This window comes from Squalius cephalus, assembly GCF_949319135.1.
Source record: "Squalius cephalus genome assembly, chromosome: 23".
Classification (NCBI taxonomy): Eukaryota; Metazoa; Chordata; class Actinopteri; order Cypriniformes; family Leuciscidae; genus Squalius; species Squalius cephalus.
The window spans coordinates 1,147,088-1,172,500 of record NC_137144.1 but is presented as its reverse complement, the minus strand read 5'-3'; the positions used below and the strand labels follow the sequence as shown (position 1 = coordinate 1,172,500).

At 48.4% G+C, this 25,413-nt stretch overlaps 1 protein-coding gene across 2 annotated transcripts in view; it reads right to left on the bottom strand.

The window, feature by feature from the left end:
* The window catches only part of znf276 (zinc finger protein 276), a 30,041-nt gene extending 4,851 nt beyond the window's left edge, over nucleotides 1–25,190 (bottom strand). The window contains exons 1-9 of one of the 2 annotated variants that reach the window (XM_079859001.1): nucleotides 24,855–25,190; nucleotides 16,065–16,335; nucleotides 13,322–13,384; nucleotides 12,624–12,889; nucleotides 11,587–11,665; nucleotides 11,431–11,514; nucleotides 4,171–4,266; nucleotides 3,831–3,906; nucleotides 3,619–3,736 (exon numbers count right to left, since the gene is read on the bottom strand). In XM_079859001.1, coding sequence (XP_079715127.1) covers nucleotides 3,619–3,736; nucleotides 3,831–3,906; nucleotides 4,171–4,266; nucleotides 11,431–11,514; nucleotides 11,587–11,665; nucleotides 12,624–12,889; nucleotides 13,322–13,384; nucleotides 16,065–16,335; nucleotides 24,855–24,903 — 1,102 coding nt within the window. In that variant the 5' untranslated portion in view covers nucleotides 24,904–25,190. Of the gene's footprint in view, nucleotides 1–3,618; nucleotides 3,737–3,830; nucleotides 3,907–4,170; nucleotides 4,267–11,430; nucleotides 11,515–11,586; nucleotides 11,666–12,623; nucleotides 12,912–13,321; nucleotides 13,385–16,064; nucleotides 16,336–24,854 lie in introns of both variants that reach the window. The other variant, XM_079859000.1, reaches the window with a different exon arrangement.
* Nucleotides 25,191–25,413: the final 223 nt, after the last annotated feature.

Genomic DNA, 25,413 nt, shown 5'->3' with positions numbered 1-25,413 from the left:
TAAATGTCAAATCTTTATTTCTTTAAAGTTTAAAGGCAGACTGTTGCTTCTAAGTGAAAGTTGTAGAAACCAGAGCGTTAATTGTGGTTTTAAACTAACTTTACTCTTTATTGTCAGAAAATATAATGACAAACACCTGCTAAAACAGGTGAACATTTCACAAATCTGAGGTAGGACATTCAAATATTTGTCATTTGTCCTTAACAAAATAAATATCTTTATTGGGAAAATAATTACTTAGTTTCTGCATGTGCTAATAGGGGTCAAGTCTTGAAACAGGTTTGTGTTGCCTAACTTTGATGGCACGTATCTTCAGGAAATGTATGAAAAACAGTAGCCTAAATACATTATTAAATACTGTAAATATTCCATTAGTCCTTTAATACATTATCAGCACTAATAATATAATAAAATTCAATATGTATATCCCACATGGTGCAGTTAATATTACTAGGCTAACGTTACAGTAAATCCATGATAAATGATGGGAGATTGTAGACGGAAAAGCCTTCTGGCTGTATCGTTGTGCAGAGTTTCTCCTGTTGGTCAGCGCTGCTTCATCTGCCTTTAAACTGGTTTAAATCACTGAGACAGTGTGTTCTTCGCTGAATTCAAGCACTTCTCACTGGATCCTGTGACTGAGACCGATCAGAATAAACAGTTCTACTGAGCTCGCGCTGCGCTGCCGTTTGGACTTGGAGCCGAGCGGGTAAATGGTCCGTGTGGCGCGCGGTTCAAATGAGCGTTCCGCTTTTGGCGCATTTAACCTGTGCATTAAACATTATGCCGCCAGCGCATTTTCAGGGGGAAAAGGCAATGGTAGAACCAACGAATGAACGAGCATATCAATTTATGACGTGGCTAAATGAAATTTATGACCTTGTATGGAAAATCCGGACGTTTTTATGACTTTTTATGGCCTAAAATTCTTATTATTAAATTTAAGACGTTTTATTACTTTTTATGACTCCGCGGAAAACCTGCTCACTACCCTCGACGGCGGAGCGGGGAAGAGTTACGTGGAGCGATCTGTGGTGATGACCTTAGCGGGGCAATCCGCGTCTCCACTCCGAGCGTGGAAGTTCTCGTCTGCTCTCCGGATAAAGCTTACTCAGCCTGTGGGGAAGCTGCCTCCGCCCTGCATGCCATGGCGCTCCTACAGGTCTTGCGCTCAAGCAATTGCACAAGGGTAGTTCTGAACCCAGGGGTTATGCAGGAACTGCGTACAGTGACGGACCTGGCCCTACGGGCGACGAAAGTCACTACACACTCCCTGGGTAGGGCGATGTCTGTCCACGTCGGTAGTCCAGGAGCAACACCTGTGGCTGAACCTGGGGAATATGCGTGAGCCCGACAAGGTGCGGTTCCTCAACGCCCGTCTGCCAGGCCGGCCTCTTCGACCGCTTCTGCGCTTTGCGTTCGAGGAAGTAGCATTCTCACCTATCTCGACAACGGGCTGATTCTGGCTCAGTCTCGGGATCAGTTGTGCGAACACAGGGACATGGTGCTCAGTCACCTCAGCCCGTTGGGACTTCGGGTCAACTGGGAAAAGAGCAAACTCTCCCTGTGCAGAGGATCTCTTTTCTCGGTATGGAGTTGGACTCGATCAACCAGACAGCGCGACTCAGAGGAGCGAGTCCGGTCAGTGTTGAACTGCTTTACTACGATCAAGAGCAGGACAGCGATCCCACTGAAACTTCTCCAGAGGCTCCTGGGGCATCTGGCATCTGCTGCTCGGATTGCTTCTTATGAGGCCGCTCCAGCACTGGCTTCACGACCAAGTCCCGAGATGGGCGTGGCAGAGCGGCTCGTACCGGGTGCCGTCACCCCTCACTGTCACCAAACCTTCAGCCTGTGGTCGGACCCTTCGTTTCTACAGGCAGGAGTTCCCCTAGAACAAGTGTCCAGGCATGCTGAGGTCTTCACGGATGGCTCTGCCACTTACAACGGGCATGCAGCCTCAGGTCTGTGGACGGGGCCTCAACTGCATTGGCACATCGACTGCCTCGAGTTACTTGCAGTATGCCTTGCGCTGGGCCGCCTCAAATCGCCGCTACGAGGCAAGCATGTACTGGTCCGTACACACAGCACTGCGACCGTTGCGTACATCAATCAGCAAGGTGGTCTACGCTCCCCTCGCATGAGGCACCTCGCCCACCATCTCCTCCTTTGGAGCATCTGAGGTCACTTCGTGTCATTCACATCCCTAGCCTCCGGGAGTGTGGCGACTCAAGACACAACGGGAACGGAGACGTACGTCCCGTCGCCACGGTTTCTGGATCTGTACGGCCGAGTCACAAGTCCGGCTCCTCAGCGGAAAAACGAGGCAGAGTAGCTGTTGCAAATGATCGCACGCCAATGTGCATTGGCTCGTTTAGTTACACTCGAAGTGGATTGGTCTCTCAAGCGAGATCCCCGTTCTGTCGGATCATCTCTCTTGTTATTGTGTTTCTCAGGAATGGCTTGTGGATTTGAACAGCTGAACCATCAGGAGATCCTCATTGTCCCGTCAGGAGATCCTCGTTTGTCCCGTCTACCTCGTGGCCATGGCTGGACTGATCAGCGCTTTATTTTATTTCATTATGTTTTCCCCTAGAACCTTGTAATAAATATATATTTTGCAACCTTATCTATTTTGTGATCGCTGGTTTTTGTTGCAGTTATGAGCCGAGTTTTAACATTGGTGGAGGTGTTTATCTGACAAAATTATTTGGCAAAAAAACACATGCATTTAAAAACAAAAATTTGACAGGAAGAAGTAAACATTGACCACAACATAATCAGTTATTAATATTGGCAGTGGTTCTCTCTTGTTTTTTTGCTTGTGTTGATCATTTCTGTCCAAAAATTATGTCAGCAATGTTTCATTGCGTTATGACAAATAAAACAACTGACTCCAAGCACAACTATATGCTTAAATCTTAAACACATATCGTTAAAAATGTGAATAAAGGGTGAATTTTTGTACATCACTTTGGGCCACGACTGTAGATGTGTCTTGCTACTACTTTAGAGGAAACCCCCGTTGGTTTCCATGCAATCTGACAGAAATCAACACTCCATCAAAACAGCAAAGAGTGAAATACACGAGAACATATGAAGGACGTTTACAGACTCATCCCAGATGATGCACTGTTTCTTTATCTAGTTTCACAGCCAAGAAATCTGGGAATGGATGTTAGTTTGAAAAGAAGTGGCACATTTTTACCCTCATAAGGGTTTGAGAATCAGATATAAAAAGGCAGAAGTAGTAGAAATAACATTAGATACTATTTATACATTCACCTCACTGTGCAAAAAGTTCATTTTGAACATATGTGGGTCAAACTGACCCCTAACCCAATGAAAATAGATGGGAATGATTCACTTTCTCACAGATTTGATCGTTTTAGTCGGTCAAGCTACAGTAGAGGTTCATGTTTTTGCATGAATATTTAGTGTTTTTCATAAATGTCCATTTCTGGCAATTGCATGGAACAGAAGGTCAGTCTATTTGACCTGCAACAGAAGAGTTCGAACACAACAGGAGGGTTAATGAGCATCAACAGCTCCCTTCAGCTCTTCACACACACCCTGTCAGCGGCGTCACCTGTGTGTGTGTGAGTTTGACGGCCTCACCTGTGTGTATGAGCTTGACGTGTCTCTGCAGGTATCTGTCGATCATGAAGACCTTGTTGCAGCCGGGATGTGGACAGGGTCTCTCCCGCACCTCCTCGTGATGCTCCTTGATGTGCTTCTGCAGTGACACACACACACACACACACACACACACACGCAGTGAGTGGAGCTCATGGCAGCAGTGGGCATGTGCTTCAGGAGAGCGTCAGCACCTTCATGCCGTCGGCTCCTCGGTACACCGCTGTGCAGCCCTGATGAGGACACTTGTAGATGGTGGGCAGCTCCTCTCTGCAGGGAAACACACACACTCACACACTGAAGATGAGTCTACAGAAGCACTTCACACACTCTCCTCCTCACCACAGCCCAGGCCCTGACAGTACTCAACACACTCATCTCTCGCACGAGCACCTGACTGCTGAGAAACAGCCTCTCTGCGCTCTCGTCTCCGGGAGAATCACACCCGTTTATTTTGCGGTGCATTAATGACAAAAGCACTCTGAACACTCTACAGGATGGAGGACCCCAGAGTGCTGTGTGAAGTCACCTTACCGCTCCGCCTTGATGCTGTTCTTCCAGCCAGGCTTCGGCCCAGGCTTCCGTCGGGCTTTGGGCTCCAGTGTCTTGGTCTCTTTCCTCTTTGAAGAACTGATACAATTGAAAGAATGAGAGACATTTCAGTTCTCCCTGATTAATCTGCTGAAATGAGTTTCCCTCAGTCTACATGTCAGCTAGATGTCATATCCGGAGCACATCATCATGTGACTGGCATGTTTCACTTCAGTTTATATGATCATTTGTGGGTTATTGAGCTATTTGTGCAGCAGGGCCTCATTTATAACCGTTGCGTCGCACAAAACCGGCCCTGAAAGAGCCGAGCGCCACTCCACACGCATACGCTGTGATCTATTAAAAACACACTTGTCAGGAGAATGTGCATCTGTGAGTAACTCTGATCTGCGTACGAACATTAGAGACGGAGCAGTGTAACGACAGCGATGGAGATCTGAGGGACTGATGAAGGAGAACCACTTTAATATTCATTATGAGTCCTAATCATAAATACAGTGATGTTCACTATAACAGTTTAAATGCATAAAAGAATGAAACTATGTTTTACATCTGATATACACATTTAGATTAAATATACCACTTTCATTAATAAAGTTAAGCACTTAAATTACATGAAATCACTACAGAGAAGTTACAGAATTTTTTTAATATTCTAATCAATAGAAATATCAGTAGTGTATGCGCTGCTGTGCTGTTGAACACTTTTCCTGTGGCACGCTGTGTGTTAATGTTTGCTCAGCGCATGATAATAGCAGAATATTACCGTGGTCTGAGGGAATATTTTCATGCAAATAATGATCAATAATGCACACTAAGGCCTTTCTGTTTCCATTAAACATATAAAGCAATTAAAAACACTATTTGGCCAGTGGAAAAGACTGAGAAAAACTTTCTCTGAAATGTATTTTACTCTATTTGATTTATTTATTCAAAAACAAGGCGAGGATCGGCTACTAAATGATTATCAATGTAATGTGACGCACATCCGTATCTCATATTTTCATAATTAGGCCGGGAGCCAGGTCCACTCCTCAGGATGTTTTTTGCTACCTTTTTTTCACTATTATTTCCAATTATCTTATACCTTGGGCCATCACAAGTTTATAATGACCACCCCCAACTCGGCCCCGTTTGGTCTCAGGGGCCAAAAAACACCCTTTTTGGGGAAAAGCTTGTGGCGGAATGATGTAATTGTGAATATAAAGGTACTGCAGCTACATAAATGGCCATACAACCCTAAAATTTTGCATGATGTATCCTGACACATAGGGGAAACTAGCAGAAAAAGATTCTGGGCATTGCTGGCTTTTTTCTGTCAAATATCACCCTCAACATACCCCAAAAGATTAAAAAATGGCTGTCCGCCTGACAAATTGTCATCAAAAATGATAATTTCCAAGCATTTTATTATATATATCACTGCCTCAAATGTACATGAAAAACTTCCCAAGTTTATTAGCTTCAATTTAAGTCCAAGATGACCTTTCTATCTAGAGGATTATAGCTGGTGTAACCAAAGTTCTCCACTGTACCTCAAATCGGAGAAAACAGAAATTTCAAGCATTACCATTCTATATTGGATTAAGCATATTTTTTACATATGAACAATGTCTTAAACAAGAGTTGAGACTTGACTTATGCGCTATATTATATGAAATGAATTGCATGAAAAGTGAGCAATGTTATGCCCCTAGGTCAGGGCTATTCAATTAGCATCATTCAAGGGCCGGATTATTAAAGGGGGGGTGAAATGCTATTTCATGCATACTGAGTTTTTTACACTGTTAAAGAGTTGGATTCCCATGCTAAACATGGACAATGTTTCAAAAATTAAATTGTACGTTTGAAGGAGTATTTCTGTGCCAAAAATGCTCCTTCCGGTTTGTCACAAGTTTCGGAAAGTTTTTTTTTCGAGTATGGGCCTGTGTGATGTCAGATGGGGCGTAATTTGACGGCACGACACGGCACGCCTCCAGCTGCTCGTTTTTATCCAGAAAGACGCGGTACAGCCTATCTTTATTTTTTATAAATATAATAAAACTAAAGACTTTTTGGAGATTTGAAGGATGCAATACTACTCTATAGGTACTCAAGATTAACATGAGATTGACTGAAAATGAGTGTTTCACCCCCCCTTTAAATCGAAATGTTGAGAAGGGCCGGTGGGTTTAGCTTATTTATTGAAACATTATTTATTACTTATTGAAACATATAGTCCATGAGCCAACGGGGGAGCAAATGCTATCATTGTTTTTTTGGCAAGGTATACACCCCTAGTATTAGAAAAATCACGATAGCAGTGCAGCGGTGGTAGGGAAATCACTTTGTTGAGCTCATGAAGTTACTAACCCCCTAAAATAAATTCCGTTTTTGAAATCTGGTGTATATCTGGTTTAGGCTCATGCTATGGATATTATCAATATTCTATAATATGGTGCTTGGTATCGTTGGAAAGGGGACCTTTTAGGCTTTCATTTAAGCCCAGTACTGAATCTGTCTGACAAACACAGAGGTCACATGACTTCTTTAAACCAGAAATAACACACATTTTTTCACAATTTCCACCTAAACTGTATGCTTTCTTTTATCCCTGCTGCATGAAAGAACACCACGGATACAAAACTCAACAACTTCAATACTCAAGGCACTCTGATGACTCAGAAAAATGTATAATATACCCATACTATTTATTTGTGAGAGCCTTAAATTAGACTTGTGCAGCCTGCAAAATAGAATAGAGCCAATAGAATGGACAAATAGAATACCCTATTAGTCCAGGGCCAAATGGCCTATTTATTCATGTACAGTTGTAATAAAAAGTAATTGTTTCAATAGTGTAGTCAATGGTGTTGTAAACATAACACTTGTAAGTGGTTTAACAAAATGTTTCTATCATGTATTTTGATATTCACCCACTTTCAGTTAGAATGTCAGAAAGTAGCTCATGCATGGAATGTTGATGGATTTCAACAGTTTGACATGGTTTTGTCAGTTTTGTGAAAAGATTGTTGGTTCAGTTGATTGGTTATAACAACACTACCAACTATGCCATCTTCAATCAACTTCCATTGAGTTCCAGGGGTATTAAATGTAAGTACAAAATACTTTTTCTCTTGTGCTTGTGAATTGGTGGGGAATAGTAGCAGTAGGTAATATAAGCTTGGTGTTTTAAGCAGGCTAGCTATCTAGCAGGCTAGCTAGCTTGCAGGTTAAACAGTGTAACAGTAACTGCTACAGTGCAGTCAGGGCTCTCAAGTGTCACGTGACAGTCACAAATTTTGGTCTTTTGTCACGCCCTCTCGCCACACATTGTATTTCTCACGTGGAAAAACTATTTATAATATATTTAATATGCCGCAGCGCCCAAAATGTCTCTGGCCGCGCCAGTCTCATTATGGAACCGGCAGGACTCAATCGCTGTAAAAATCTATTATTGTCTATCCATTATAAAAGTGCATCTATCCATTATAAAAGCGCATCTATCCATCATAAAAGTGCATCTATCCATCATAAAAGTGCATCTATCCATTATAAAAGTCCATCTATCCATTATAAAAGTGCATCTATCCATCATAAAAGTGCATCTGTCCATCTTAAAAGTGTCTCTATCCATTATAAAAGAGCATCTATCCATTATAAAAGTGCATCTATCCATCATAAAAGTGCATCTGTCCATCTTAAAAGTGTCTCTATCCATTATAAAAGAGCATCTCTCCATCATAAAAGTGCATCTCTCCATCATAAAAGTGCATCTATCCATTATAAAAGTGCATCTATCCATTATAAAAGAGCATCTGTCCATCATAAAAGTGCATCTATCCATTATAAAATTGCATCTATCCATCATAAAAGTGCATCTCTCCATCATAAATGTGCATCTGTCCATCATAAAAGTGCATCTATCCGTTATAAAAGTGCATCAATCCATCATAAAAGTGCATCTCTCCATCATAAAAGTGCATCTCTCCATCATAAAAGTGCATCTCTCATCATAAAAGTGCATCTATCCATTATAAAGTGCATCTATCCATTATAAAAGTGCATCTATCCATCAAAAAAGTGCATCTATCCATCATAAAAGTGCATCTATCCATTAAAAAATTGCATCTATCCATCATAAAAGTGAATCTCTTCATCATAAAAGTGCATGTCTTCATGTTCATTTTATGAAGTATACTTAAGTAAATTTACCCTCTTGATAGAGGCCAGTGCAATCAGCAGCAAAATCTTCAAAGAGAGAAGCTTTAAGTCTACTGACTTCAAAGGCTCAAAGGGAGCATCCTGAAGAGCTTGAAGCACCAGGGAAAGGTCCCAAGAGGTTATGGAGGGGGGACAAGGAGGGTTTAACCTTCTCGCCCCCCTAAGGAACCTGACGACCAGTTCGTGCTTTCCATAGATGGCACATAGATGGCAACTGATTTGCCATCTATGTGGTCGTGATAAGCTAAAATGGCAGCAGCATGTACTTTGAGGGTGGATAGAGACAGCCTTCGCTCCAAACCTTGCTGCAAAAAGGAAAGCACAGACCCTATTGAACATCTTCGGGGGTCCTCCCGGCGAGAAGAAAACTACTTGACGAACAGGTTCCACTTCAAGGCACACGTCTCGTGGACGGCGTCTGTGCAGAAGTGATGGTGTTAAGTACCTATGGGGGTAAGTCACCTAGAACTAGAGATTGAGTTTCCAGATGTCCGGACGCTGGCGCCATAGGGTGCCCTGTCTCTGAGTCATAAGATCCTTCCTCAGAGGAATGGGAGGGACTGTCACGAGGAGCATGATTTCTGGGAACCAGGTCTGGGTGGGCCAATAGGGGGCCACCAGAAGGACCTGTTCCTCGTCCTCCCTGACTTTGCACAGGGTCCTACCTTTGAAGGTGTTCAAGCAGTTCAGCACCGACTGAGCGCGTTTGCTCTGTGAGGCGTGCTGTCTGTGTGATCGAATCCAACTCCATACAGAGAAAAGAGATCCTCTGGGGGTGAGTTTGCTCTTCTCCCAGTTGGCCGGAAGACGCAACTGGCTGAGGTGCCTGAGCACGAGGTCCCTGTGTTCGCATAACTGATCTCGAGAGTGTGCTAATATGAGTCAGTTGTCGAAATAGTTCAGGATGTGCACACCCTGTTCTCTCATGGAAACAAGGGTCCCCTCCGTGACTTTTGTGAAGACACGGGGAGACAGGGATAGCCCAAAGGGCAGGACCCTCTACTGATATGCTCGACCCTCGAACGCAAAGCACAGAAATGGCCTGTGTCGAGGAAGAATCAAGACATGAAAGTACGCGTCGACCCTTCAGGTCGATCGCTGCAAACCAATCTTGGGGATGGATGCATTCGAAAATGCGTTTCTGCATGAGCATTTTGAACCCACCACATTTCTTGGGTACAATAAAGTAGGGACTGTAGTGCCCTGACCTCCTATCGGCTGGAGGGACTGGCTCTATCGCGTCTTAGTAGGACTGGGATCTCTGCTCGCAAGACATGGGCATCGGCTGCTCTCACTGTAGTGGAGTGAATGGCCCAATCCATCTCCGGGTCGCCCGTCCTAGGGCTGCTTGCTCTTGGCTTTACCGCCCTGCTTGGCAGGGGCCTGGACGGGTAGGGGGTTGTCTGCCTGCGACTGGCTCCTTGGCTCCACTTAGGTGGAGGCTGCTGCTGCAGCGCGGGAGCGAGGGCAGACACAGAAGGCCGCCCCGGCGACGAGCAGACTGAGGGGCTGCGGGCAATGGGGTGGAGGCAGCAGCTGACCGCCGCAGCAGGATGTGCTTGATGGTCTCAGTCTGCTTTTCAGCCAGTTTCTGCTGGGCAAAGTTCTCGACCACCTTGCCTTTGAGTGCTCTCAAGCGCACCTTACCAGCTGTGAGAACAGCTTTTGTTTGCTCAAGTCAAAACAAAAGCAAAAAAAAAGAAAGTGAGAGAATAAAGACCGCTCGCGCTGCTGTGCTGTCACCCGCACCAGTGTGGAGAGGTCCGAAGAAGAAGAAGCTCGCTCAGTTTCACATTCTCCTTGAAGGTATGTAGAACACATCGAAGTGCTTGGCTCCAAAAACTGATGAAATCCATATAAATATAGATGAAGATGAGGAAAATGATGATTAAGAATTTATATTCTACACTAATACAACACACTAACATGACCAGTCATCAAAGTACAGCATGGATAAGCAGCAAAAAGATCTAATAACCAAAAAAATGTTTTCTATTTTATGTTTGAGCTGTATTTTAGTTTCGCCATTTGGCTGTAAAGAATGTTTACCTGTACAGAAGGTTACTAACGTTTACTCTATTGAAGGTTTTTTGATAACAGACTACACACTAGAGTCATCTTTATTCCTTGTGTTGCGAGGACTTTGTGGACTTATGGAACCCATAAGGAATGGTAATGCTTGAAAATACTGTTTTCTCCGATTTGAGGTACAGTGGAGAACTTTGGTTACACCAGCTATAATCCTCTAGATAGAAAGGTCATCTTGGACTTAAATTGAAGCTAATAAACTTGGGAAGTTTTTCATGTACATTTGAGGCAGTGATATATATAATAAAATGCTTGGAAATGATCACTTTTGATGACAATTTGTCAGGCGGACAGCCATTTTTTAATCTTTTGGGGTATGTTGAGGGTGATATTTGACAGAAAAAAGCCAGCAATGCCCAGAATCTTTTTCTGCTAGTTTCCCCTATGTGTCAGGATACACCATGCAAAATTTTAGGGTTATATGGCCTTTTATGTAGCTGCAGTACCTTTATATTCACAATTACATCATTCCGCCAAAAGCTTTTTCCAAAAAGGGTGTTTTTTGGCCCCTGAGACCAAACGGGGCCGAGTTGGGGGTGGTCATTATCAACTTGTGATGGCCCAAGGTATAAGATAATAGGAAATAATAGTGAAAAAAAGGTAGCAAAAACATCCTGAGGAGTGGACCTGGCTCCCGGCCTAAATGTCTTGTACCGTTAAACATGGAATCACGTGGATGAATATGCATATGCAAATGATATGCAGATGAGGATATGCATAGTAAACGAGGCGTTGTGAGCTCATATATGGTTATTCTGGGGAGGAGACGCATGTGCACAATCGTCCGCTGACTGGGGTTTATAAAGGGGATTCTGCGCAGGTTCTGGCGGACGCACAGGTTTTGTATTTTTGGCTTTCGGGCGCATGTACACTTTTAGTGAGGATCCTACACAAAGTTTTATAAATGAGACCCCAGAACTCTAGATGAATCTGAGCTGGTGTGTGTGTTACCGTTTGTCAGGGTTCAGATCCGAACTGTCTTCAGACGAGCCGCTCTTCCTCCGGTCGTCACACTCCTCATCACTCAACATGTTCCTGAACACACAATCCCAGGCTTCACTAACAGATCTCCAGGGTTTTCTGGGCTGTTGAGGTGCATGTGTTTACCTGTCCGAGAGCTCACTGTCCACATCATCTCTGTCCTCGAGCAGCGGAGCCACAGAAGGGGCCGTCTCCTCGCCGGCGTCTGGAACAGCAAACACACACACCTTACATGCACAATACAGTGTCTTTTACACAATCTGTCTCTATGCAACCTCACAGGCACTTGGAGGAGCTGTAGGCAATGGGTTATATGTATTTGACCAGTAACAATTTATGTAAATGTAGAAATGTTATATCAGTCACAGTATGGTGTGCCACAGGGCTCAGTGTTGGGTCCTCTGCTTTTGTCTGTGTAAAAGTTTCCTGATAATGTCTCCCGAAGGAAACATGGGATTTGTTTTCATTGTTAAAACAGTTATCAATTGGACAGATAGTGAAACTAAATTGCTTCTCCTCATCCGGACAGAAGAACAAAATGGTGTTCAAAGGTGATTTCTCATTATTGACATCAGAGTTCTCTGGTATTTTGTGAGCTCGGCAAACTATCAAAGGAACTATATTAAAATAAGGCATCCACGAAACGAACGGGGTGTGTGTGTTTTTTTTGGTAATATTATTACAAAGAATAAACTCATCAGACTGATTCAAACCAGTATCCACTTCATGAGTCTTCATCTTCATTAGAAAAGCAAAGAAAGACATTTTTGTTATATATATGGGGGGGAGGGGGGGTGTTTAATGTAACTTTGCTTTTGATTTATTACTTAAAGCTCACTTAAAGTACTTCAATACCATATCAAAAACTACTAACTGATAAAGTTCAAACATTATTAAAAACAAGAGGAAAATTAAAATAAATAATTAAGCCTAAATGTAAAATAACACTATTTGTTCACTTTAGAAATGAATTCTGTCATGACAGGTAATTCTCTTGTGAGTCTGGTATGGTAATAGAGATTGGCAATGCTAATGTATTTGGTCTGCTACCGCCAATACATCCACACACACATTGCTGTGAGTATGTAAGACATGCTGCCACTACATGTGACATACATGAATCCCCCCCCGATGGAGAATGAGGGTTGTGTTTGGGGCGTCACCTGGTGTCCCGCTGGCTTCGGCGGATCCGGGCGAGGGCACGCTGTCCGCTCTCCTCTGCTGATCACTGTGTGCCGGAGCTCTGTCCTCACACTGAGTCTCAGCGCTGGATCCGGTGTCCATCTCATAGCTGTGTCCGTCCACACACACCCACACCAGCTTCAGCGCGCCTCGGCACGGGCCCTCCAGCGCCTCCTGCAGGCCGGGGCAGGACCGGCAGCCGCTCGCGTGTGTGTGAGCCCACGACACCAGGCTGTGCAGAACACTCCTGTCTGAGGAGATGTGGGAGCCTGGACAACACAAGAGCAGTGAGACGAGACCACACACACACACACACACACACACACACACACACACATGACACCAGGCTGTGCAGAACACTCCTGTCTGAGGAGATGTGGGAGCCTGGACAACACAAGAGCAGTGAGACGAGACCACACACACACTCACACACACACACACTCACACACACACACTCACACACACACACTCACACACACACACACACACACACACGACACCAGGCTGTGCAGAACACTCCTGTCTGAGGAGATGTGTGAGCCTGGACAACACAAGAGCAGTGAGACGAGACCACACGGCTACACACACACACACACACACACATACACATACACATACACACACACACACACACACACATACACACACACACACACTCCACAGACACACACACACACACACGTCTGTATACTTACGGAATAAAGCCATGTCTTCCTGTGGGGACGAGCGTTCAGTGCTGCTCCTGAAGATGACAACACCATCACAATTATTCCACCAATCACAACCATCCAATCAATTCCCCACGCACACAATCAATGTCCGCAATCAATTACAATTATCAACTCTGATTACTGTAATTAGACAAAAGTACTATAAATGTGAAAAGAAAAAACCTTTACAATAAAGTTATTTATGTATCATGGTTGTATTTGATGCAGAGTCTTTAATTTGTGCTGATTTAAATGTTAAATGTTCTGCCGTGTAATACAGTGAAAGGCTCTCTGCTCTGTGAAAGTAAAAGATAGCAGAGTTAACAGCTCTAGACTAGCAGAGTTAACGGCACTAGACTAGCAGAGTTAACAGCACTAGACTAGCAGAGTTAACGGCACTAGACTAGCAGAGTTAACGGCACTAGACTAGCAGAGTTAACAGCACTAGACTAGCAGAGTTAACGGCACTAGACTAGCAGAGTTAACAGCACTAGAATAGCAGAGTTAACGGCACTAGACTAGCAGAGTTAACAGCACTAGACTAGCAGAGTTAACGGCACTAGACTAGCAGAGTTAACGGCACTAGACTAGCAGAGTTAACGGCACTAGACTAGCAGAGTTAACAGCACTACACTAGCAGAGTTAACGGCACTACACTAGCAGAGTTAACAGCACTAGACTAGCAGAGTTAACGGCACTAGACTAGCAGAGTTAACGGCACTAGACTAGCAGAGTGAACGGCACTACACTAGCAGAGTTAACGGCACTAGACTAGCAGAGTTAACGGCACTAGACTAGCAGAGTGAACGGCACTAGACTAGCAGAGTTAACGGCACTAGTCTAGCAGAGTGAACGGCACTACACTAGCAGAGTTAACGGCACTAGAATAGCAGAGTGAACGGCACTACACTAGCAGAGTTAACGGCACTAGACTAGCAGAGTTAACGGCACTAGACTAGCAGAGTGAACGGCACTACACTAGCAGAGTTAACGGCACTAGACTAGCAGAGTTAACGCCACTAGACTAGCAGAGTGAACGGCACTAGACTAGCAGAGTTAACGGCACTAGACTAGCAGAGTGAACGGCACTACACTAGCAGAGTGAACGGCACTAGACTAGCAGAGTTAACGGCACTAGACTAGCAGAGTTAACGGCACTAGACTAGCAGAGTTAACGGCACTAGACTAGCAGAGTGAACGGCACTAGACTAGCAGAGTTAACGGCACTAGACTAGCAGAGTTAACGGCACTAGACTAGCAGAGTTAACGGCACTAGACTAGCAGAGTTAACGGCACTAGACTAGCAGAGTTAACGGCACTAGACTAGCAGAGTTAACGGCACTAGACTAGCAGAGTTAACGGCACTACACTAGCAGAGTTAACGGCACTAGACTAGCAGAGTTAACGGCACTAGACTAGCAGAGTTAACAGCACTACACTAGCAGAGTTAACGGCACTAGACTAGCAGAGTTAACGGCACTAGAATAGCAGAGTTAATGGCACTAGACTAGCAGAGTTAACGGCACTAGACTAGCAGAGTTAACGGCACTAGACTAGCAGAGTGAACGGCACTAGACTAGCAGAGTTAACGGCACTAGACTAGCAGAGTTAACGGCACTAGACTAGCAGAGTTAACGGCACTAGACTAGCAGAGTTAACGGCACTAGACTAGCAGAGTGAACGGCACTAGACTAGCAGAGTTAACGGCACTAGACTAGCAGAGTTAACGGCACTAGACTAGCAGAGTTAACGGCACTAGACTAGCAGAGTGAACGGCACTAGACTAGCAGAGTTAACGGCACTAGACTAGCAGAGTTAACGGCACTACACTAGCAGAGTTAACGGCACTAGACTAGCAGAGTGAACGGCACTAGACTAGCAGAGTTAACGGCACTAGAATAGCAGAGTTAACAGCACTAGACTAGCAGAGTTAACCGCACTAGACTAGCAGAGTTAACGGCACTAGACTAGCAGAGTTAACAGCACTAGACTAGCAGAGTTAACGGCACTACACTAGCAGAGTTAACAGCACTAGACTAGCAGAGTTAACGGCACTACACTAGCAGAGTTAACAGCACTACACTAGCAGAGTTAACAGCACTACACTAGCAGAGTGAACGGCACTAGACTAGCAGAGTTAACGGCACTAGACTAGCAGAGTGAACGGCACTACACTAGCAGAGTTAACAGCACTACACTAGCAGAGTTAACAGCACTACACTAGCAGAGTGAACGGCACTAGACTAGCAGAGTTAACGGCACTAGACTAGCAGAGTTAACGGCACTACACTAGCAGAGTGAACGGCACTACACTAGCAGAGTTAACAGCACTACACTAGCAGAGTTAACAGCACTACACTAGCAGAGTGAACGGCACTAGACTAGCAGAGTTAACGGCACTAGACTAGCAGAGTTAACGGCACTAGACTAGCAGAGTTAACGGCACTAGACTAGCAGAGTTAACGGCACTACACTAGCAGAGTTAACGGCACTACACTAGCAGAGTGAACGGCACTAGACTAGCAGAGTTAACGGCACTAGACTAGCAGAGTTAACGGCACAGACGAACACTATCGCTGAAATCACTTTCACAACGACTTTTTCCAACTGACGAACGATGAAAACATTGAGCCAATCAGAGTCATCACCGTGTGTGTGTGTGTGTGTGTGTGTGTGTGTGTGTGTGTGTGCTGATGTGGGCGCTGCGGTCACCTGTCTCGGGCGAGCGGCGTCAGGTTGACTCTGTTCCGGAAGTCCAGGAGGATGCTGTGGCACTTGTAGAACTGGGCGTGGCAGCTGTTGCAGATGAACTGGGACAGAGCCGGGTCTCGATCCATGGGGATCCCCAGCAGCTGCTGGAAGTCTGAGCAGAAGAGCGGATACACTCCACACGACTCGCCCTGCAGCTGCGCAAACGCCTGACGCAGACGCCGCGTGGAGAACTTCCCGTGACACAGGCGACAGAAGCCCGTGCTCATCCTGCCTGTGAGAGAGCAGAGGTCAAAGGTCAGGGCATTATCAGACCGACACAGGCGACAGAAGCCCGTGCTCATCCTGCCTGTGAGAGAGCAGAGGTCAAAGGTCAGGGCATTATCAGACCGACACAGGCGACAGAAGCCCGTGCTCATCCTGCCTGTGAGAGAGCAGAGGTCAAAGGTCAGGGCATTATCAGACCGACACAGGCGACAGAAGCCCGTGCTCATCCTGCCTGTGAGAGAGCAGAGGTCAAAGGTCAGGGCATTATCAGACCGACACAGGCGACAGAAGCCCGTGCTCATCCTGCCTGTGAGAGAGCAGAGGTCAAAGGTCAGGGCATTATCAGACCGACACAGGCGACAGAAGCCCGTGCTCATCCTGCCTGTGAGAGAGCAGAGGTCAAAGGTCAGGGCATTATCAGACCGACACAGGCGACAGAAGCCCGTGCTCATCCTGCCTGTGAGAGAGCAGAGGTCAAAGGTCAGGGCATTATCAGACCGACACAGGCGACAGAAGCCCGTGCTCATCCTGCCTGTGAGAGAGCAGAGGTCAAAGGTCAGCGCATTATCAGACCGACACAGGCGACAGAAGCCCGTGCTCATCCTGCCTGTGAGAGAGCAGAGGTCAAAGGTCAGTGCATTATCAGACCGACACAGGCGACAGAAGCCCGTGCTCATCCTGCCTGTGAGAGAGCAGAGGTCAAAGGTCAGCGCATTATCAGACCGACACAGGCGACAGAAGCCCGTGCTCATCCTGCCTGTGAGAGAGCAGAGGTCAAAGGTCAGCGCATTATCAGACCGACACAGGCGACAGAAGCCCGTGCTCATCCTGCCTGTGAGAGAGCAGAGGTCAAAGGTCAGGGCATTATCAGACCGACACAGGCGACAGAAGCCCGTGCTCATCCTGCCTGTGAGAGAGCAGAGGTCAAAGGTCAGCGCATTATCAGACCGACACAGGCGACAGAAGCCCGTGCTCATCCTGCCTGTGAGAGAGCAGAGGTCAAAGGTCAGCGCATTATCAGACCGACACAGGCGACAGAAGCCCGTGCTCATCCTGCCTGTGAGAGAGCAGAGGTCAAAGGTCAGCGCATTATCAGACCGACACAGGCGACAGAAGCCCGTGCTCATCCTGCCTGTGAGAGAGCAGAGGTCAAAGGTCAGGGCATTATCAGACCGACACAGGCGACAGAAGCCCGTGCTCATCCTGCCTGTGAGAGAGCAGAGGTCAAAGGTCAGCGCATTATCAGACCGACACAGGCGACAGAAGCCCGTGCTCATCCTGCCTGTGAGAGAGCAGAGGTCAAAGGTCAGCGCATTATCAGACCGACACAGGCGACAGAAGCCCGTGCTCATCCTGCCTGTGAGAGAGCAGAGGTCAAAGGTCAGCGCATTATCAGACCGACACAGGCGACAGAAGCCCGTGCTCATCCTGCCTGTGAGAGAGCAGAGGTCAAAGGTCAGCGCATTATCAGACCGACACAGGCGACAGAAGCCCGTGCTCATCCTGCCTGTGAGAGAGCAGAGGTCAAAGGTCAGGGCATTATCAGACCGACACAGGCGACAGAAGCCCGTGCTCATCCTGCCTGTGAGAGAGCAGAGGTCAAAGGTCAGTGCATTATCAGACCGACACAGGCGACAGAAGCCCGTGCTCATCCTGCCTGTGAGAGAGCAGAGGTCAAAGGTCAGCGCATTATCAGACCGACACAGGCGACAGAAGCCCGTGCTCATCCTGCCTGTGAGAGAGCAGAGGTCAAAGGTCAGCGCATTATCAGACCGACACAGGCGACAGAAGCCCGTGCTCATCCTGCCTGTGAGAGAGCAGAGGTCAAAGGTCAGCGCATTATCAGACCGACACAGGCGACAGAAGCCCGTGCTCATCCTGCCTGTGAGAGAGCAGAGGTCAAAGGTCAGCGCATTATCAGACCGACACAGGCGACAGAAGCCCGTGCTCATCCTGCCTGTGAGAGAGCAGAGGTCAAAGGTCAGCGCATTATCAGACCGACACAGGCGACAGAAGCCCGTGCTCATCCTGCCTGTGAGAGAGCAGAGGTCAAAGGTCAGCGCATTATCAGACCGACACAGGCGACAGAAGCCCGTGCTCATCCTGCCTGTGAGAGAGCAGAGGTCAAAGGTCAGCGCATTATCAGACCGACACAGGCGACAGAAGCCCGTGCTCATCCTGCCTGTGAGAGAGCAGAGGTCAAAGGTCAGGGCATTATCAGACCGACACAGGCGACAGAAGCCCGTGCTCATCCTGCCTGTGAGAGAGCAGAGGTCAAAGGTCAGGGCATTATCAGACCGACACAGGCGACAGAAGCCCGTGCTCATCCTGCCTGTGAGAGAGCAGAGGTCAAAGGTCAGGGCATTATCAGACCGACACAGGCGACAGAAGCCCGTGCTCATCCTGCCTGTGAGAGAGCAGAGGTCAAAGGTCAGGGCATTATCAGACCGACACAGGCGACAGAAGCCCGTGCTCATCCTGCCTGTGAGAGAGCAGAGGTCAAAGGTCAGCGCATTATCAGACCGACACAGGCGACAGAAGCCCGTGCTCATCCTGCCTGTGAGAGAGCAGAGGTCAAAGGTCAGGGCATTATCAGACCGACACAGGCGACAGAAGCCCGTGCTCATCCTGCCTGTGAGAGAGCAGAGGTCAAAGGTCAGCGCATTATCAGACCGACACAGGCGACAGAAGCCCGTGCTCATCCTGCCTGTGAGAGAGCAGAGGTCAAAGGTCAGGGCATTATCAGACCGACACAAGCCTGTGCTCATCCTGCCTGTGAGAGAGCAGAGGTCAAAGGTCAGCGCATTATCAGACCGACACAGGCGACAGAAGCCCGTGCTCATCCTGCCTGTGAGAGAGCAGAGGTCAAAGGTCAGCGCATTATCAGACCGACACAGGCGACAGAAGCCCGTGCTCATCCTGCCTGTGAGAGAGCAGAGGTCAAAGGTCAGCGCATTATCAGACCGACACAGGCGACAGAAGCCCGTGCTCATCCTGCCTGTGAGAGAGCAGAGGTCAAAGGTCAGGGCATTATCAGACCGACACAGGCGACAGAAGCCCGTGCTCATCCTGCCTGTGAGAGAGCAGAGGTCAAAGGTCAGCGCATTATCAGACCGACACAGGCGACAGAAGCCCGTGCTCATCCTGCCTGTGAGAGAGCAGAGGTCAAAGGTCAGCGCATTATCAGACCGACACAGGCGACAGAAGCCCGTGCTCATCCTGCCTGTGAGAGAGCAGAGGTCAAAGGTCAGCGCATTATCAGACCGACACAGGCGACAGAAGCCCGTGCTCATCCTGCCTGTGAGAGAGCAGAGGTCAAAGGTCAGGGCATTATCAGACCGACACAGGCGACAGAAGCCCGTGCTCATCCTGCCTGTGAGAGAGCAGAGGTCAAAGGTCAGCGCATTATCAGACCGACACAGGCGACAGAAGCCCGTGCTCATCCTGCCTGTGAGAGAGCAGAGGTCAAAGGTCAGCGCATTATCAGACCGACACAGGCGACAGAAGCCCGTGCTCATCCTGCCTGTGAGAGAGCAGAGGTCAAAGGTCAGCGCATTATCAGACCGACACAGGCGACAGAAGCCCGTGCTCATCCTGCCTGTGAGAGAGCAGAGGTCAAAGGTCAGCGCATTATCAGACCGACACAGGCGACAGAAGCCCGTGCTCATCCTGCCTGTGAGAGAGCAGAGGTCAAAGGTCAGGGCATTATCAGACCGACACAGGCGACAGAAGCCCGTGCTCATCCTGCCTGTGAGAGAGCAGAGGTCAAAGGTCAGTGCATTATCAGACCGACACAGGCGACAGAAGCCCGTGCTCATCCTGCCTGTGAGAGAGCAGAGGTCAAAGGTCAGCGCATTATCAGACCGACACAGGCGACAGAAGCCCGTGCTCATCCTGCCTGTGAGAGAGCAGAGGTCAAAGGTCAGCGCATTATCAGACCGACACAGGCGACAGAAGCCCGTGCTCATCCTGCCTGTGAGAGAGCAGAGGTCAAAGGTCAGCGCATTATCAGACCGACACAGGCGACAGAAGCCCGTGCTCATCCTGCCTGTGAGAGAGCAGAGGTCAAAGGTCAGCGCATTATCAGACCGACACAGGCGACAGAAGCCCGTGCTCATCCTGCCTGTGAGAGAGCAGAGGTCAAAGGTCAGCGCATTATCAGACCGACACAGGCGACAGAAGCCCGTGCTCATCCTGCCTGTGAGAGAGCAGAGGTCAAAGGTCAGCGCATTATCAGACCGACACAGGCGACAGAAGCCCGTGCTCATCCTGCCTGTGAGAGAGCAGAGGTCAAAGGTCAGCGCATTATCAGACCGACACAGGCGACAGAAGCCCGTGCTCATCCTGCCTGTGAGAGAGCAGAGGTCAAAGGTCAGGGCATTATCAGACCGACACAGGCGACAGAAGCCCGTGCTCATCCTGCCTGTGAGAGAGCAGAGGTCAAAGGTCAGGGCATTATCAGACCGACACAGGCGACAGAAGCCCGTGCTCATCCTGCCTGTGAGAGAGCAGAGGTCAAAGGTCAGGGCATTATCAGACCGACACAGGCGACAGAAGCCCGTGCTCATCCTGCCTGTGAGAGAGCAGAGGTCAAAGGTCAGGGCATTATCAGACCGACACAGGCGACAGAAGCCCGTGCTCATCCTGCCTGTGAGAGAGCAGAGGTCAAAGGTCAGCGCATTATCAGACCGACACAGGCGACAGAAGCCCGTGCTCATCCTGCCTGTGAGAGAGCAGAGGTCAAAGGTCAGGGCATTATCAGACCGACACAGGCGACAGAAGCCCGTGCTCATCCTGCCTGTGAGAGAGCAGAGGTCAAAGGTCAGCGCATTATCAGACCGACACAGGCGACAGAAGCCCGTGCTCATCCTGCCTGTGAGAGAGCAGAGGTCAAAGGTCAGGGCATTATCAGACCGACACAAGCCTGTGCTCATCCTGCCTGTGAGAGAGCAGAGGTCAAAGGTCAGCGCATTATCAGACCGACACAGGCGACAGAAGCCCGTGCTCATCCTGCCTGTGAGAGAGCAGAGGTCAAAGGTCAGCGCATTATCAGACCGACACAGGCGACAGAAGCCCGTGCTCATCCTGCCTGTGAGAGAGCAGAGGTCAAAGGTCAGCGCATTATCAGACCGACACAGGCGACAGAAGCCCGTGCTCATCCTGCCTGTGAGAGAGCAGAGGTCAAAGGTCAGCGCATTATCAGACCGACACAGGCGACAGAAGCCCGTGCTCATCCTGCCTGTGAGAGAGCAGAGGTCAAAGGTCAGGGCATTATCAGACCGACACAGGCGACAGAAGCCCGTGCTCATCCTGCCTGTGAGAGAGCAGAGGTCAAAGGTCAGGGCATTATCAGACCGACACAGGCGACAGAAGCCCGTGCTCATCCTGCCTGTGAGAGAGCAGAGGTCAAAGGTCAGCGCATTATCAGACCGACACAGGCGACAGAAGCCCGTGCTCATCCTGCCTGTGAGAGAGCAGAGGTCAAAGGTCAGGGCATTATCAGACCGACACAGGCGACAGAAGCCCGTGCTCATCCTGCCTGTGAGAGAGCAGAGGTCAAAGGTCAGCGCATTATCAGACCGACACAGGCGACAGAAGCCCGTGCTCATCCTGCCTGTGAGAGAGCAGAGGTCAAAGGTCAGCGCATTATCAGACCGACACAGGCGACAGAAGCCCGTGCTCATCCTGCCTGTGAGAGAGCAGAGGTCAAAGGTCAGGGCATTATCAGACCGACACAGGCGACAGAAGCCCGTGCTCATCCTGCCTGTGAGAGAGCAGAGGTCAAAGGTCAGGGCATTATCAGACCGACACAGGCGACAGAAGCCCGTGCTCATCCTGCCTGTGAGAGAGCAGAGGTCAAAGGTCAGCGCATTATCAGACCGACACAGGCGACAGAAGCCCGTGCTCATCCTGCCTGTGAGAGAGCAGAGGTCAAAGGTCAGCGCATTATCAGACCGACACAGGCGACAGAAGCCCGTGCTCATCCTGCCTGTGAGAGAGCAGAGGTCAAAGGTCAGGGCATTATCAGACCGACACAGGCGACAGAAGCCCGTGCTCATCCTGCCTGTGAGAGAGCAGAGGTCAAAGGTCAGCGCATTATCAGACCGACACAGGCGACAGAAGCCCGTGCTCATCCTGCCTGTGAGAGAGCAGAGGTCAAAGGTCAGCGCATTATCAGACCGACACAGGCGACAGAAGCCCGTGCTCATCCTGCCTGTGAGAGAGCAGAGGTCAAAGGTCAGCGCATTATCAGACCGACACAGGCGACAGAAGCCCGTGCTCATCCTGCCTGTGAGAGAGCAGAGGTCAAAGGTCAGGGCATTATCAGACCGACACAGGCGACAGAAGCCCGTGCTCATCCTGCCTGTGAGAGAGCAGAGGTCAAAGGTCAGCGCATTATCAGACCGACACAGGCGACAGAAGCCCGTGCTCATCCTGCCTGTGAGAGAGCAGAGGTCAAAGGTCAGCGCATTATCAGACCGACACAGGCGACAGAAGCCCGTGCTCATCCTGCCTGTGAGAGAGCAGAGGTCAAAGGTCAGCGCATTATCAGACCGACACAGGCGACAGAAGCCCGTGCTCATCCTGCCTGTGAGAGAGCAGAGGTCAAAGGTCAGGGCATTATCAGACCGACACAGGCGACAGAAGCCCGTGCTCATCCTGCCTGTGAGAGAGCAGAGGTCAAAGGTCAGGGCATTATCAGACCGACACAGGCGACAGAAGCCCGTGCTCATCCTGCCTGTGAGAGAGCAGAGGTCAAAGGTCAGCGCATTATCAGACCGACACAGGCGACAGAAGCCCGTGCTCATCCTGCCTGTGAGAGAGCAGAGGTCAAAGGTCAGGGCATTATCAGACCGACACAGGCGACAGAAGCCCGTGCTCATCCTGCCTGTGAGAGAGCAGAGGTCAAAGGTCAGCGCATTATCAGACCGACACAGGCGACAGAAGCCCGTGCTCATCCTGCCTGTGAGAGAGCAGAGGTCAAAGGTCAGGGCATTATCAGACCGACACAGGCGACAGAAGCCCGTGCTCATCCTGCCTGTGAGAGAGCAGAGGTCAAAGGTCAGGGCATTATCAGACCGACACAGGCGACAGAAGCCCGTGCTCATCCTGCCTGTGAGAGAGCAGAGGTCAAAGGTCAGGGCATTATCAGACCGACACAGGCGACAGAAGCCCGTGCTCATCCTGCCTGTGAGAGAGCAGAGGTCAAAGGTCAGGGCATTATCAGACCGACACAGGCGACAGAAGCCCGTGCTCATCCTGCCTGTGAGAGAGCAGAGGTCAAAGGTCAGCGCATTATCAGACCGACACAGGCGACAGAAGCCCGTGCTCATCCTGCCTGTGAGAGAGCAGAGGTCAAAGGTCAGCGCATTATCAGACCGACACAGGCGACAGAAGCCCGTGCTCATCCTGCCTGTGAGAGAGCAGAGGTCAAAGGTCAGTGCATTATCAGACCGACACAGGCGACAGAAGCCCGTGCTCATCCTGCCTGTGAGAGAGCAGAGGTCAAAGGTCAGCGCATTATCAGACCGACACAGGCGACAGAAGCCCGTGCTCATCCTGCCTGTGAGAGAGCAGAGGTCAAAGGTCAGGGCATTATCAGACCGACACAGGCGACAGAAGCCCGTGCTCATCCTGCCTGTGAGAGAGCAGAGGTCAAAGGTCAGCGCATTATCAGACCGACACAGGCGACAGAAGCCCGTGCTCATCCTGCCTGTGAGAGAGCAGAGGTCAAAGGTCAGGGCATTATCAGACCGACACAGGCGACAGAAGCCCGTGCTCATCCTGCCTGTGAGAGAGCAGAGGTCAAAGGTCAGCGCATTATCAGACCGACACAGGCGACAGAAGCCCGTGCTCATCCTGCCTGTGAGAGAGCAGAGGTCAAAGGTCAGGGCATTATCAGACCGACACAGGCGACAGAAGCCCGTGCTCATCCTGCCTGTGGGAGAGCAGAGGTCAAAGGTCAGACACAGGAGGCGCTAACTCTCAGTTTAATGAAACCATTGTTGTTGGAGGTTAAATATAAACTTTAAAAAAATTAACTACAATAAATGAATCGAACTGAAATAAAAATGTTACCAGGTGGAGAATATATTAAACATTCAGCATTTTCCTCCCATAGAAAACCAATATAAGAACGCTTAATGTAGATTAGAATGTCTCCTTATGTCGAAATAACAAGATAAGTTTTTAATTTTCTTCCCCATGCGGGTCAGGGCTTCCACAGAATACAGAAATACAGCCTGGATATGATGCTTCCAGAAGCTATTAGTGGGGGTGCTGTGGTCTTTCCCCCCTCCCAGCGCCGCCATGCTGATATGAGGATGAGGATGACCATAACAGGGGCTGTAATGAGTGTGTTATTCATGGGAATGGGTTCTGATGTCTGGTTCGGGTCATTCTGTCACACCTGGCAACCCGGAGAATACAAGACAGTCACTAAACATGCTATAGTTTAACCCGAAGCTCCTAAAACCTGTCAGAATGAATGAATAAATGAGCAGTCATCATCATCATCATCATCACCTTCATCAGTCTTCGCGCGTTTACTCGCTCTGCTCCTCCTCTTCATCATCTTCACTCATCAATACTTCATCAATATCTGATCTGATTATGAGTCGCACACGTCAATCATCTCATCGGCGGTTCACCGCGCGCGCTCTGCAAGCGGGACTTATGTACAATCTTCCTCAATAAATATCATTTATAAGCGCATACATATGATATGATACGATCAAATATTTCATGAAAACACGACGGTGCAAGACACGACCGGAAGCGCTCTGCTGTCTGTCAACAGGAGTAGCGGATGTGACGTCACCGAGCCAGAACAGCGCCACAGCACCGCTCACGGCCGGGTGTTTTCCTTTACTATTCTTTATATTTTTTATATCAACTACACGTTGATATTTTTGTATTATTTTCATAATACTTATTGTTGTGTTCTAATTTAGTTGTTTCACACAGTTTTTTAAACTGAATGTTTACATTCAAATAAAGCATATCATTTTTTTTTAAAGAAAAACCCCCGCTTGCGGCCGCCAGGAGAACTAATCCAAAACAATCTCTCTAATAATATTAATCA